Source organism: Crocodylus porosus, unplaced genomic scaffold (genome assembly GCF_001723895.1).
Source record: "Crocodylus porosus isolate Cpor-Errol unplaced genomic scaffold, CroPor_comp1, whole genome shotgun sequence".
NCBI classification, from domain to species: Eukaryota; Metazoa; Chordata; order Crocodylia; family Crocodylidae; genus Crocodylus; species Crocodylus porosus.
The window spans coordinates 106,045,890-106,059,245 of record NW_017728906.1 but is presented as its reverse complement, the minus strand read 5'-3'; the positions used below and the strand labels follow the sequence as shown (position 1 = coordinate 106,059,245).

The 13,356-nt window shown below is 40.6% G+C and overlaps 1 protein-coding gene across 1 annotated transcript in view; it reads right to left on the bottom strand.

Annotated features, from left to right (window-relative positions):
* The window catches only part of DOCK9 (dedicator of cytokinesis 9), a 72,255-nt gene that overhangs the window by 33,449 nt on the left and 25,450 nt on the right, over positions 1 to 13,356 (bottom strand). The window contains exons 9-14 of the mRNA XM_019528493.1: positions 12,341 to 12,421; positions 12,117 to 12,257; positions 11,541 to 11,744; positions 11,274 to 11,396; positions 5,223 to 5,305; positions 4,655 to 4,777 (exon numbers count right to left, since the gene is read on the bottom strand). Of these exons, the coding sequence (XP_019384038.1) occupies positions 4,655 to 4,777; positions 5,223 to 5,305; positions 11,274 to 11,396; positions 11,541 to 11,744; positions 12,117 to 12,257; positions 12,341 to 12,421 (755 nt within the window). The remainder of the gene's footprint in view (positions 1 to 4,654; positions 4,778 to 5,222; positions 5,306 to 11,273; positions 11,397 to 11,540; positions 11,745 to 12,116; positions 12,258 to 12,340; positions 12,422 to 13,356) is intronic.

The following is a 13,356-nucleotide window of genomic DNA, read 5'->3' as shown; positions in this document are numbered from 1 at the left end:
CCGTCCTTTTCGTCCATAGTGCTAGCCAGCGTAGCACTGCTGAGCCTACAAGCATGCTGAGGGTTTTCCTTCCCAAGGTGGAGAATCTTGCATTTTTTGGTGTTAAACACCATCAGGTTCTCATCTGCCCATTTCATGAGCCTGTCAAGGTCAGGCCTGGATTGCCCTCCTATCCTCAGGTGTGCACGCTTTACCCCAGAGTTTGGTGTCACTGGTAAACTTGGCCAGTCCACTTCTGATACCAATGTCTAGATCATGAATGAAGATGTTGAATAGCGTTGGCCCAAGGACAGAGCCTAGAAGGACCCCACAGGTCACAGGTTACCATGATGATTGACTTCCATCAACCACCACCCTCTGGGTCTGACCACAGAGCCAATTCCCCAGCCAGAGGATCATGGTGAAGCTGAGGCCACAGTTGGCCAGTTTTACCAAGAGGTGATCATGAGATACTAGATTGAAGGCTTTTTTAAAGTCAAGATATATGACAATCTCCTCTCCCTTTTCCAGGTGATAGGAAGTAAGATTGATCAAGCAAGACCTACCTGCAACAAACCCATGCTGGCTATCCCTCAGGATGCTGCCATTGGCCAGTCTGTTAAGAATGTCTTCTTTGCTAATTTTTTTAAGACCTTCCCCAGAATAGGCAGGTCAGGCTGATGGCCCAGTAGTTTGCTGGATCCACTTTCCTCCGCTTCTTGAAGGCAGACACCACATTGGGCTTCTTCCAGTCCTTGGGCACTTCACCAGAGCACCAGGAGTTCTCAAATATCCGTGCCAGGGTCTGAGCTATGATGCTTGCCAGCTCCTTGAGTACCCTGGGGTATAAGCTGTCAGGGTCAGCTGACTTGAAGGTGTCCAGCTTCTCAAGGTGCTCCTTCACGAGGTCAGCATTGATGGAGGGCAAGGAATCTCCCTCACCTGGGCCTCCCTGTCCTGTAATGGGCAGGGGTGTCCCATGGGACTGGTGAAAGACTGACACAAAGTACCCATATAGCAAGTTGGCTTTTTCCTGGGTGTTGGTTGTCAGTTATCCCATCTGGTTTTGCAGGGGTCTGATGTTGCCCTTGCTTTTCTTCCAGCTCCCCACATATCTAAACAAGTATTTTTTATTGTCCTTGATGCTTGTAGCTAGTCGGAGTTCAGTCGCAGCCTTGGCTTTCCTGGTTTGCTCCCTGCAGGTCCAGACCAGTGCAGAATATTCCTCCCTGGAGGTGGATCCAGTCCTCCATCCTTTGTAGGTCTTTCTTTTTAGATGCAAGAGGTCCACTAGTTCCCTGGAGAGCCAAAGGGGATGCTGTGCCTTTTTTCTGCCTTTCCTCCAAGATGGGATAGACTTAGCTTGAAAATCCAGGATCGCTCCCTTGAGGAGCAACCACTCATCCTGATCTCCCCTCCCCTTTGGGTTGTGGTCCCTTAGGACCTCACCTACAAGCCTCCTCAGCTTGTCAAAGTCAGCTTTCCTGAAGTCGAGGACTTCTGTATTGCTGACTGACTTGCCAGCTTTATGGCAGACGGCAAAAGTGATCAGCTCATGGTCACTGTCACCCAGCTTCCCTTTGATTGTTAGGTCACTGACTAGGTTGTCCCCCATAGCCAGTACCAGATCACGCAGCACTTTACCTCTCGTCGGCCCATCGACTTCTTGTGTCAGGAAGAGCTCATCCACGCATGAGAGAAAGCTTTGCAACTGCTTTGATTTGGCCAAGCACTCTTCCCATGAGATGTCAGGGTAGTTGAAGTCTCCCATGACAACCATGTACCAGGAACGTGCCGCTTCAATCAATTCCCTGGCAAACTCCTGGTCAAGCTCTTGATCCTGGGTAGAAGGTCTGTAATAGACTCCCACCATTGTGTCCTCTGTGCTGTGTTCCCCACGAATTTTAGCCCACAGGGTCTCCAATCGTCCACCCTGGGCACCAATGTGAGCTTGCAGGGACGCGTAGCTTTCCTTGACAGAGAGCTACACCCCAACCCCTTTTGTCCACTTGATCTCTCCTGTACAGGGTATAGCCATCTATACTTGTGGCCCAGTCATGGGTGGAGTCTACGTACGCATCCAAGTATTTTGTTTCCCCACAAGCAATAAGAAGGAATGAAGCTTGCAGCTGTCCCACCTCTAATATTTTTGGCTATGGTAGGCTGGAAGATGTAAAGGCTACAGCCACAACTACAATAGATACTGGTATTGAAAAAAATCTCTGGAAGATGTGCAACATCACTGGAATTTGGATCAACATATTAAGGAAAACAGATCTGTACTGCATTGACTAGACAGGCGGATTCTTTGGATATCAATGCAGATTGCTTCATGTACATTGGCGCCCAAGAGTTTACACCAACCGGTGTATAAATAGCTGCTTTATGTGGTTCTAGAGCGATCTGGTAGACAGCCAGAGCTGATATTTTAGAGGGAACTGGTTTAAGCTGTTGTCTCTTGTTTGAGGAAGCTGAGCTAGATAATATGAATGATGGTAATTCTGTGTTTATTTTCCAAGCCCAAAAAAGGGAAAACTGCACTTGCAGTTTAAAGTGTACCATATCCCGCAAAAGCTATAAGAATAAGGTCATAGTTGCTTCTCACAGAATCCTGGAAAGTTAAGGTTGGAAGGGACCTCAGGAGGTCATTTAGTCCAACTCCCTGCTCTAAGCAGGACCATCATCTCTAACTAGATCATCCCAGCAAAGGCTTTGTCTAGTTGGGTCTTAAAAACCTGCAAGGGTGGAGATTCTACAACCTCTCTGGTAACCTGTTCCAGCGGTTTACCACCCTTCTGATGAGAAAATTTTCTTAATGTATGTAACCAAAACTTCCGTTGCAGCAACTTGAGACCATTGCTCCTTGTTCTGTCATCTGTCACCACTGAGAACAGCCTAGCTCCATCCTTTTTGTTACCACCTTTCTGGTAGTTGAAGGCTGTTATTAAATCCTCTCTCAGTCTTCTTTTCTGCAGACTAAATAAGAAAAATTCCCTCAGCCTCTCTTCAGTCATGGGCCCTAGCCCTCTATCCATTTTGTGTTGCCATCTGCTTGACCCTCTCCAATTTGTCTACATCCTTTATAACATTGGTCTACAACCCAAAACTGAACACAGTACACCGAATGTGACCTCACCAGTACTGAAGAGGGGAAGAATCACTTCCCTCAATCTACTGGCAACACTCCTACCAATGCAGCCCAGTATGCTGTTAGCCTTCTTGATAACCAGGGCACATTGTTGGCTCATATTCAGCTTATTGTCCACAGTAACCCCAGGTCCTTTTCTGCAGAGCTGCTGCTTAGCCAGTCGGTCCCCAGCCTATATCAATGCATAAGACTGTTCCATCCCAAGTGCAGGACTTTGCACTTCTCCTTACTGCATTTCATGAAATTTCTTTGGTTCAATTCTCCAATTTGTCAAGGTGTCCAAACTTAGCTGCACCCTCCAGCATATCTACTACTCCCCCTAGCTTGGTGTCATCTGCAAACTTGCTAAAAGTGCACTCTATCCCATCTTTCAGGTCACTGATGAAAATATTGAACAGGACAGGCCCCAGGCCCAACCCCTGGGGCACTCCACTTGATACCAACTGCCAACTAGACATTGAGTCTTTGATTCCTACTCTTTGAGTTTGATGATCCAGCCAGTTTTCTATCCACCTTACAGTCTGTTCATCCAACCTGTAGTTCCTTAGCTTGCTTGCAAGAATATTGTGGGAGACCATATCAAAAGCCTTGCTAAAGTCTGTGGGGAAGTTCCTAACTCTGTACTTAGTTTAAAAAAATGATTTCATTGAAGAGAAATGAGCTTTAGAGATGTTAGAGTAATATCACTGAGATGGTCTGGCATGGCTCAGCAAATATTTATTCTTGTTCATTGTTCTGATTCCAACCCATGTAAGCCAGAAGTGGAATATAACTAGAAGCACCAAGTTACCATTGTCTATGACAAACAGTTGATAAAAAATGATTTATATGTTGACAGAATAAGGAAGTAAACTTCCCAACCCTGAAACGTAATCACCAACAATCAGAAAATGAACTTATACGTGTCTGTTTTTAACTTATTATTGTGGCATGTATTATCTAAGATTGTGAAAGAAGAAAAGTATTATTTCAGTTTATTTACCTGTTGCATTTTGTGTTAGGTATATTCACTCAAGCTCCAAAGAACACTTGCCTTCACCAAATCAATGCAGGGTTCAAAAATTTGAAAGCCATAAAAAGAAGAGAGGCATGGGGGGCCTCTTGTAGAGCTGCAGTACATGAAATAACTCATTTTGAAACCCAACTGATTTGCAGTTTGGGATTAAAATGTGGCTGTTCTTAAAAGTATTATTTAATAAATCTATTTTATTCATTGTACACTCATGGAATTTCAAACTAATGTAAAGTAAGGGGAGGAGAATTGCATTTTTATTTAGATGAAACTCCTAACTACATGTTTGTAGAGAAAGTTAGTTAGCCATGTTAGTCCGAAGTCAGGTACAAAGCAGGACAGGCTCCACCTTGCCCTGCCTCATATATTTGTAGTAATGTTCACATTACTAGTTATAAAAACAAAAACAGACATACAAGAACTGACCAGATGTTTTAATTTCGGTTCATCCTAAAAGATGTATACATAAACCTCCCCCCGCAAAAAACAAACAAAACCTGAAGCGTTACACTCACTTCCTGAAATCTGCTAGCAGCTTAAGCATGTCTTCATTTGAGAGTTTATTACTGTCTTGTCTGTAGAGAGCAGAAAACCTTGCACTTTTGTCTAGGGTTCCTGATGCATCTTTAAACAACGTCCTGAAAGTCAAAAAGTTGTCTTTAAAAATTTTGTAACAATAGGTTAAGGTAAAAGCTACATTTAAATATTTGTCTACCAGTATGCAGATAAGCTTCACTTTGTTCATAGCTAATATTTTAATAAACAGAATATGAACAATTTAATTTCTAGCCAAGTCAAAAATAGCACAGCAGTGGAGAGGGAAAGAGCCACCTAACTTAAATGATCTTCATCTCAAATACTTGTCCCACCATGGGAAAGACATGTAGTCCTCATTTGTCTGAAATCTGTGGCTGAACTAAAATGACAATGAATTTAGAAAGGGCTACTCAGAAATGTGAGCAAGAAAAAAACCAAATGCAGCAAGCTCAATTTTGGTAAATGAGACTTCTATTGCTCTTCCATAGTAAACAGTTAAGTAATCCTCTAGATAACATATCTGGTGATAAGAATGGTGTTCCTTACCTGGCTGCCCAGGCAAATGGCATTCTATATTGACCTAGTCTTTGACATGCTTGCTTGGCATTCTTCAATACTTTCTGTGCAACCTGCAAGTGATTAAGAAGGTGAGTTGTTAAAATACAATGTATTCCATAAAATGAGGTGTCTATCACTTTTCATCACTATCCAAAAAGTCTATGCTAGGAGTAAATCCATTCTTAAATGATGAAGTTCCATCAACATTAGTAAACATGTGAAAACTGTAATAAAAAAAACCCCAACAACATCAGTTATTTCTTTATGGATTAAGTAGGGCCTGCTGTTATACGCACAAGCCATAGAGAAGAAACAAACCTCATACACTTGTACTCCCCTCTGTTAGGCCACCATTTCACTCTAAAAGGAAATACTACCAACGCAGGTTCACTTGCTATCTCTCTCTTTCCCTGAACTAATTGCATCACCTCTCTCTGGCATTATATTGATTCTGCAAGAAGGGAACTTATTTTTGCAATTCAGGTGCCTTCCACAGCTATTCTGTTAACATTATTTACAAAATCTCCCACAAGAAGGAAGAAATGTTTTGTTACACATTCATTTGCAATTGTACAAACATTTCTAACGATTATCAAACTGCATGAAATTAACCAATGAGGTAAAATGTAATAAGATGCAATGCTGAGATAATGTGCTTTAAGATCCCACTAAACTCTACAGGGATTTGACTGTAAGAAATTGCATCATTGGATCAGAAAGGTATGTACTAGAGCTCCAGGTTTCAGAAAGTATATGGCATTACATATAGGAACCCTAAGCTAACAGAATGTTAAGTTCACAAAACAGCATTTCAAATTTGGATGAAAGGATTAACATTGGAAATACAACTTCAGTATGGTCTCCTCATAAAAAGCCTTGCCTAGCATCATATGTAAATTCTATGCATGCATCTAAGAAGGATGTAGTACAGTGTTTCTCAACCAAGGTGCCATGGCACCTGAGGTACCCCGAGATCAACCAGTCAACATCAAATAATTGGGCAACTGGCTGCTTGTTACTTGACTATAATAAAAAATCCCGTCAAATATTCCATGAAGCTAAAACGGTTTTGTGTAGGAGGTGGCATACCCATATTGGTGCATTATAGTGTCCCATTAAGAAGGGCAGCAGGACTGCACACCTTGCTTTTCAGTCCTACAGGAGTCAGGATATATACAAACACTCCATTTAAGCACAGGTATCTTCTGTCCTCCTCCTCTCTTTTGAGCTCTTCTAGCCAGCTTTTTCTTCCACCCATTAAGCCACACGAGGCTGCAAAAGCTATTCTGTGTTGAGGGAAGAGTACCAAAACCAGCAGCATAAAAAAAGCTTCTCCTACTAGCCATCAGCTATGACTGCTGGCATCCCCAAATGCAAACAGCAAAATGCTTGAAGAGTTGGCCTGCTGCCTGCTTAGCATAATTCCATTTTAAAAACTGACTTTTGTCTTTTATAGTTGCTTTGTGCGGTTTGTTTGTTTGTTTAGTAACTTCAGGCTGACTGAGGTTTCGGAACAGAAGCCAAAGAAAAGAACTGTTCTTCTTGAATATCATTCACATTTACACTTACCTAAAATTGATCCTTCTAAAAACGTGTTATTTTTAAATGCAATTTTGTTGTTTCGCAACAATAATTTGGTTTGTTTTTATTAATTAACATGTGAGCTCTTGAAGACTGAAACATCTCTGTTCACTGTTCTAATAAATTATTGCTTAAAATAAGTAATTATTTTATTGTGTAAAATATTTAAAAAATGCTTAATACCTAAAACTGGAGGGATTATTTCAATGATAAGGAGCAATGCAATGATCAACCCACCACAGGCTGGACCAACAGACAGCAAAAAGACAGTTCTAGGATTTCATTTGAGCGCCAAAGCCCTACTCTGGACCTGCTTATAAACTGTTTCCACCTCCATGCCCAATCCAGGAGTCCTAGACACCACTGCTACATGTGTTACAACTTTAGCTCTGCAGAACAGAGCCACATTCACACTTAAAAACAACCCTAATTTTATCATACAACAAGCTGATTAGGTGGGTGCTACTTTTTTCATGGACAAAACAGCATATACACAGGAAGCCAAGACAGAGTTTTAGAGATAGATAACTCCACAACAATACCAAGAGGAATAAAATGACCACTTAACAACACTACCTCTGGAAACAGGAGAAACTGCTTCCACGTCCCAGGACCCAAGTCTAGGCAACTTTTACTTATTGCCTAAGTTCCACAAACCTGGCAACCCAAGCCATCCCATTTTCTCTGGCACTGGCACCATCACAGAGGGAGTTTTGAGCTGTATTGACCTTATCCTATTCCCATGTGCCACTGAAACTGCCAACTGTTTGAAAGATGCAGCAGATTTCTTCCAAGAACTATACTCCATTGACAAGCTTCCAGCAAACACCATATTAAGTCCCATCCATGCTCCATCTCTACATCAACTCGCCCTGTGAGGGTGGATTACAAGCCAGAAAGAACATTATCACCAATGAGGACACTACTTTGTTTCCATTGTACTCCCCTGCTTTGTCTTCGCACACAGATTCTTTACATTTGGTGTCTCCCTATATTTACAAATGAATGGTGATAACATGGGCACAACTATGCCCCCCGCCCACTCTTAGTATGATGGATCTTGAAGTCCATTTTCTCTACAGCTGTCTTTTCATCCCTCTGATGCACCTAAGCTACATCAATGACATCTTCATTGTCTACTCGCAATGGTAGAACTTCTAGAGAAATTTCACCAAGATTGACAATTTCCACCCCTCCACCCACTCTGGAATACTCCACCCAGCAATTTAATTTCTTGGACACCACAGTGTAGGTTTGCAATAGCCGCATCACTGCTACATTTTATTAGAAACCCACCCAACTGCTACTGCTACCTTCACCATCTTCCATCCTAAGCACAACACTAGATCCATTTATCCATGAAGCCAAGCTCTACGTTACACCTGCATCTGCTCTGATCCCAACAACTTAAGCATGTGGTGTAGAGATTCCTGTAATTATAATACAATCCCAAAACTGTAGCCACTCAAATCAACCAAACCAGACTCAAATCACGCTCTGATCTATTACAATTCCAACTCTAAGGCAAGAACAACAAAATCCCTCTAGCTGTTACCTACAGCTTGGACATCTTAGACACATCATTAATGACTGCCTGGTAAAAAAGGCGGTCTTCAAGGTAGCCGTGGGGGACAAACCTGTTCCAACATCAAATAGTATCTCTCAGTCAATAGGCTACTTAATTCCTATTCAAGCTGTGACCTCTCATCAATACAGACAACCCCATCACTGGGCCAAATAACACTGATTGTAAGATCTGAGGTTCATCCATTTCCACCAATATTATGTACATCACCACCTGCTTTAAAGTGCCCCTCTGGTGTCTACAGCGGACAGGCAAGGGTGATCTATACACGTAAATATGCATGAACACTGATCTGTCTGTTCCAGTTTGGCCTGTACAGGGGAGGGAGAGGGCATGGGCCATAGAGGGGAATGGACGTGGCCCAGCTCCAATCCAGACCAGGGGAAGGGTTGTGGCCCAGCTTCACCCAGGTGTGGGGTAGGGGGAAGGAGGAGGCATGACTTGGCCCCAACTTGCTGCATGTAGATTGGGGTTTGGGAATTTGGCAGTGGGGAAGGGGGTCCATATTAATAACCACTGCTCTCCTGCCACCAAACTTCCCAAACTATAAGGAGCCCTTTAGGCCAGATAGCTATGGCTCCATGGGCCGCATTTGGTCCATGGGCCGGAAGTTGAGCACATCTGAGTTAGCGTGCAAGATTCATCTCTATCTACTCTGCCATAAAATTTGGGCCATTATTTGAAAAGTTGACAAATCATTTGACTAAGCATTTTTTGACTAGTCAAACACTAAACGCCATGCAAGAGCCTTTTAAGGGTGATGCACAATACTAACATTGTTAGGTATACAAACTCTGTATGATTCACAAGAGAAATCCAGAGATTTCAAACAGAAATCCATAGTGTCAGAAACATTCTGACCTGTTGCAGTTTTTCTCGGTTCTCTGCAACAGAAGAATCTCTCTATTATTATTTCATAGTCAAAAAACAAGAGAAATTAGATTTTAAATGGGGTACCACTAAATTCGGAAAAGTTAAGGAGGGCTGCTTTGAATCTAAACAGCTTGAAAACCACTGACTTAATAAACATATGTGGAGAATCAGACAGCCTGAGTTCTATCTCCAGCTATAAAAAGAAGTGTGGGTTAACAACCCACAGATCTGGTGCATCCATTCCTAGTCAGTGTGCCTTAAATCTGGTATAGAAACAGCACTGTCAGCCTGCCCGTGAAATAATTCTCAGCTATTCCATTTATAAAATGGGGGGAAATATACTTGTAGCTTCAGAGATAAACACGCATGGAGCCCTGATCTGTAATTCTTTGTTCAAAGTACCCAATTTGCACTACTCGGGGAAACAAAGCTAAAAGAAGAAATAGTAATCTGTCTCCAGCCAAAAGGGTCTGTTTTCCTTTTTCTTTTGTGACCACTAGCTGCTACGGCATTGGAACGCACTCTTTCAAGTGAAATGCAGGTAGTCTATAGGACCTGGCAGCACTGCTCATTTTATTTTGCTTAAACTTTCAAATGAATATGACTTGAAGCAGAGTAAGAATTGAAAAAAAAAAACAACAACCCCACGTTACCAATAACTTTAAGAACAGACACGTTAAATACAACATCATAAACACCTGCTTTGTGGGTGTTGCGAACTACATCTATAATAAAATACAACCTGGCTGAATCCACATGAGCTCTGTGCCGCCACTAGTTTTCCCCAGGAAATGCCTGTGCCACGCACTGTCTGGCATGTGGTAGGTTAGCCCGGGTTGAGTAGGGGAGACTGGAGCCAGCACTGGGCTGGTCCCAGCAGCTTTATCTGGGGTTCTGGGGGTCTCCCAGGGCTGCAGCAGTGGCAATCTTGTTGTTTGGAGCCTGGCCAGCAGCCAGAGCATGGCTCTCACTGGCCTGGCTTTGGTTTTGAGTAGCATATGCTGCCTCTATGTCTGCCACTGCACTTTTTTGTTGGTTTTTTCTGACCCCTAGATATCCCACGTGATGCTCTTTTGCAGCACAGAGAACACCTGAACATGTGGTATGTGGCACCACACTGCCATGCTCATCTGGACGCAGCCTGATTCTAGTTCTAGAGAGGGGTACTAACTTTAAAGAAAGAATACTGCAGGCTGAAATCAATCTTCTCTGGCATGGATATAGGGACACCAAAAATTATTCAGTGATTTTTTTGTTTTGTTTTGTTTCCTGAAGTCTTTCACTGACTGTTAGTCAGAGTATGCTTTAAAAACTGCTTCTTGATGATTTAAGAAGGATGCATTAACATTCATATTCAATGGTAGCAAATATAACTATTTGTTTAAATAATACTATACTTTTGAAACTTCCTCTTCCCCATTACATTTTGCGCAACAGAAAATTGGAAAAATATATCAAGAGTAGCTATCAGGAACTGTATCAGATATGCTGATGCTTTACCACCTATAGTCCTTATGCCTGAATACCATACATTTCCCCCCTAAAGGGTACATTTTAGAAAGTAAACAAAATGTGAATGCATGTAAATATAATCTTCTATGTGGCTATTACCTACAAACATTACTTTATTTCTGCCAATAACTGATTTTACAAAATTTAACTGTACATCTATGTTTATAATGCAAAGTAGAACATTTTAGGTTTTTTTACAAATAAATTAAAAATGGAAACCTGAAATGATGCAGATAATTCTAAATATCTGATCTTGGTCAGAATTCACACACACACACACACACTCTGAAGTTTTAGAGTTGAAATGGTATGCAAGTTGTAAAGTCCCATTAAGGAACAGTAATTAGTCTATGAAAGCACTGTAGATAAGCTAGTCTCAACATTTAAGAAAATTTTATTATGAGACTTCATAATGAAGTATCACATATCCAAAGTATCCACTTTTCCCCCAAGAACATTACCAATACATATTAAAACCAATACAGTACCTTAGAAGAATCTGTACTTTTCATGTACGGCTCAGCACAATGGGTAATACTTCCCTGCAATACTTTTTCTATTCTAGCCACAAGAAATATCTCGGGATGTGGACATGTGATTGAGAATATTCCCTAAAAGAAGAAAGCAATTACATAGAGTACACAAAATATGAAGACTTTTTAGCTGTATACCCAGGAAAAAAAACGCTATTTGAAAGCATGTAAAACAACCTCTATCTTCATCCTAAATAAGAATTTTACACTGTTTTTTCTTACCTGCTTTGGATACTGCAACATGGTCTCATGAATAATGTCTTGAACCCTGTGTAAACAATCGTCACTGCCATTCATCAGTTGATCTGGCGTATTTGATATCATGTGCCTCACTGAGATGTGATTCAAATCAACATGAAAGTCTGCTGAAATCTTCTGATTGTTTTTTATATCAAACAATGACAATGTGACAAAGAAAGGTTCTACCTAGACATTAGAAAGTGCAAAAGTGTTATCACTGAACACTCCCGACAAATTTATTTGCAAATTTTTACAGACGTACAGTTATCATTACAAAGAATTTCCAAAATTCCTGTACTATGTACAGGATGTAACATACAATGAAAAAATAAACTGCTTTCATAAACAGGCCAACAAGGTCAGATGAAAAGGCTGTATGCTTTTTGTTTTCTTGTTTTTATAAACTTATGGATTAACCAACACCAGAATCTCAGTTACTATGTTTAACCTGATAGTTAGCTGAGATTTCTTGATCTACTGCCAAGTAATGCTGATAGTAAGGCATTAACTACTACACGGGATTGTTACATAAAGACAGTATTCACATAAAGAACTTACATTTGTTGTTGGTCCCTCTTCATTTTCAGCGACACAGCTTTGCAGATTGAAAGATAAATCATTACACTTCACTAGAATCTTTTTCCCAAACTTCTCTTCAAATGGCTTGACTTCTGGTTCAATGCCCGAAAAGTCAAGTTTCTTTAAAAGAAAACTAAAATTAAAATATTTCCTGTTTTATGACAAGTAACATAAAAAGATGGTTTTCTATTAAAACATCAAACCTGGGCATCTGGATCCAAGCCAAAAAGTTTAACTCTGCTTTCATTTAATTTCATTAATTTGATTTCTGCTTCTCTGGTACTCTGTCAAAAATAAAAAAAGTCATATTTTTATTTTTATATATATATATATATATATATATATATATGCGCAATTATCATGGTCAAACAAGGGTGATTTTAAGCTTTCTTTTTACAGCAACATTTTGCTCCAAGTAATTTAGTTTTAATCCAAGTTTTCCCTCCCCACTTCACTCAGTTTAGTATGTGACTTCCCAATTTAAGGTTTATCTATCACGCTTAAAACAGAAATGGTGAAGTGTGAGCTTGTAGCCCCAATTTTCTCCAACAAAAAAGTACATCCCATAAATTATGACCAAAAATTCATCCTACCTAGCTCTTATAAAATGCTTTTCATCCTTAAATATTGAATAGCTTTAACAAAGCTACTTTACACACTCAGCACACACACACACGATTATCTTCTCATGTAGTTAAAGTTCAGAACTACACTGAAGCCATAAGATGACTCAGGAAGCCATGAGCTAACCATGTTAAGAATCACAATCATAGCAAATTCCTTGATCTCCTACTGCTAAAAAGGTGGTTTTCCTGTGCACGGTAAAGAAAAACAACACAAACCATTTATGGATTGACTTTCTATTGCTGAGATGAGTCCTGAGTACTCCTTGAAATGTTTAATCACTGAGAATTATAAACACTTATTTGCTAGTACTAAAAGAAAAGAACATCAGAAGTAAAACAGGATGTGTGATAAATTGAGATGAAACTAGTTTTTCTGTTCCATGAGAGAGTTCATTTACCATTCATATTTTTTCTTTTAAAAGTCATTGGCAAAAGTGCATCTTGAGCACTGGACAGTTGGATAAATACATAAAACAAATTAGAAATGCAGTACAATTAATGCTTTAGAACAGGTGTTTTCAACTTTTTTTAAGTAGTATACCCCTTCTGGAGTATACCCCCTTCTAGATGGGGGAACAGGGGGTCTGCGAAGC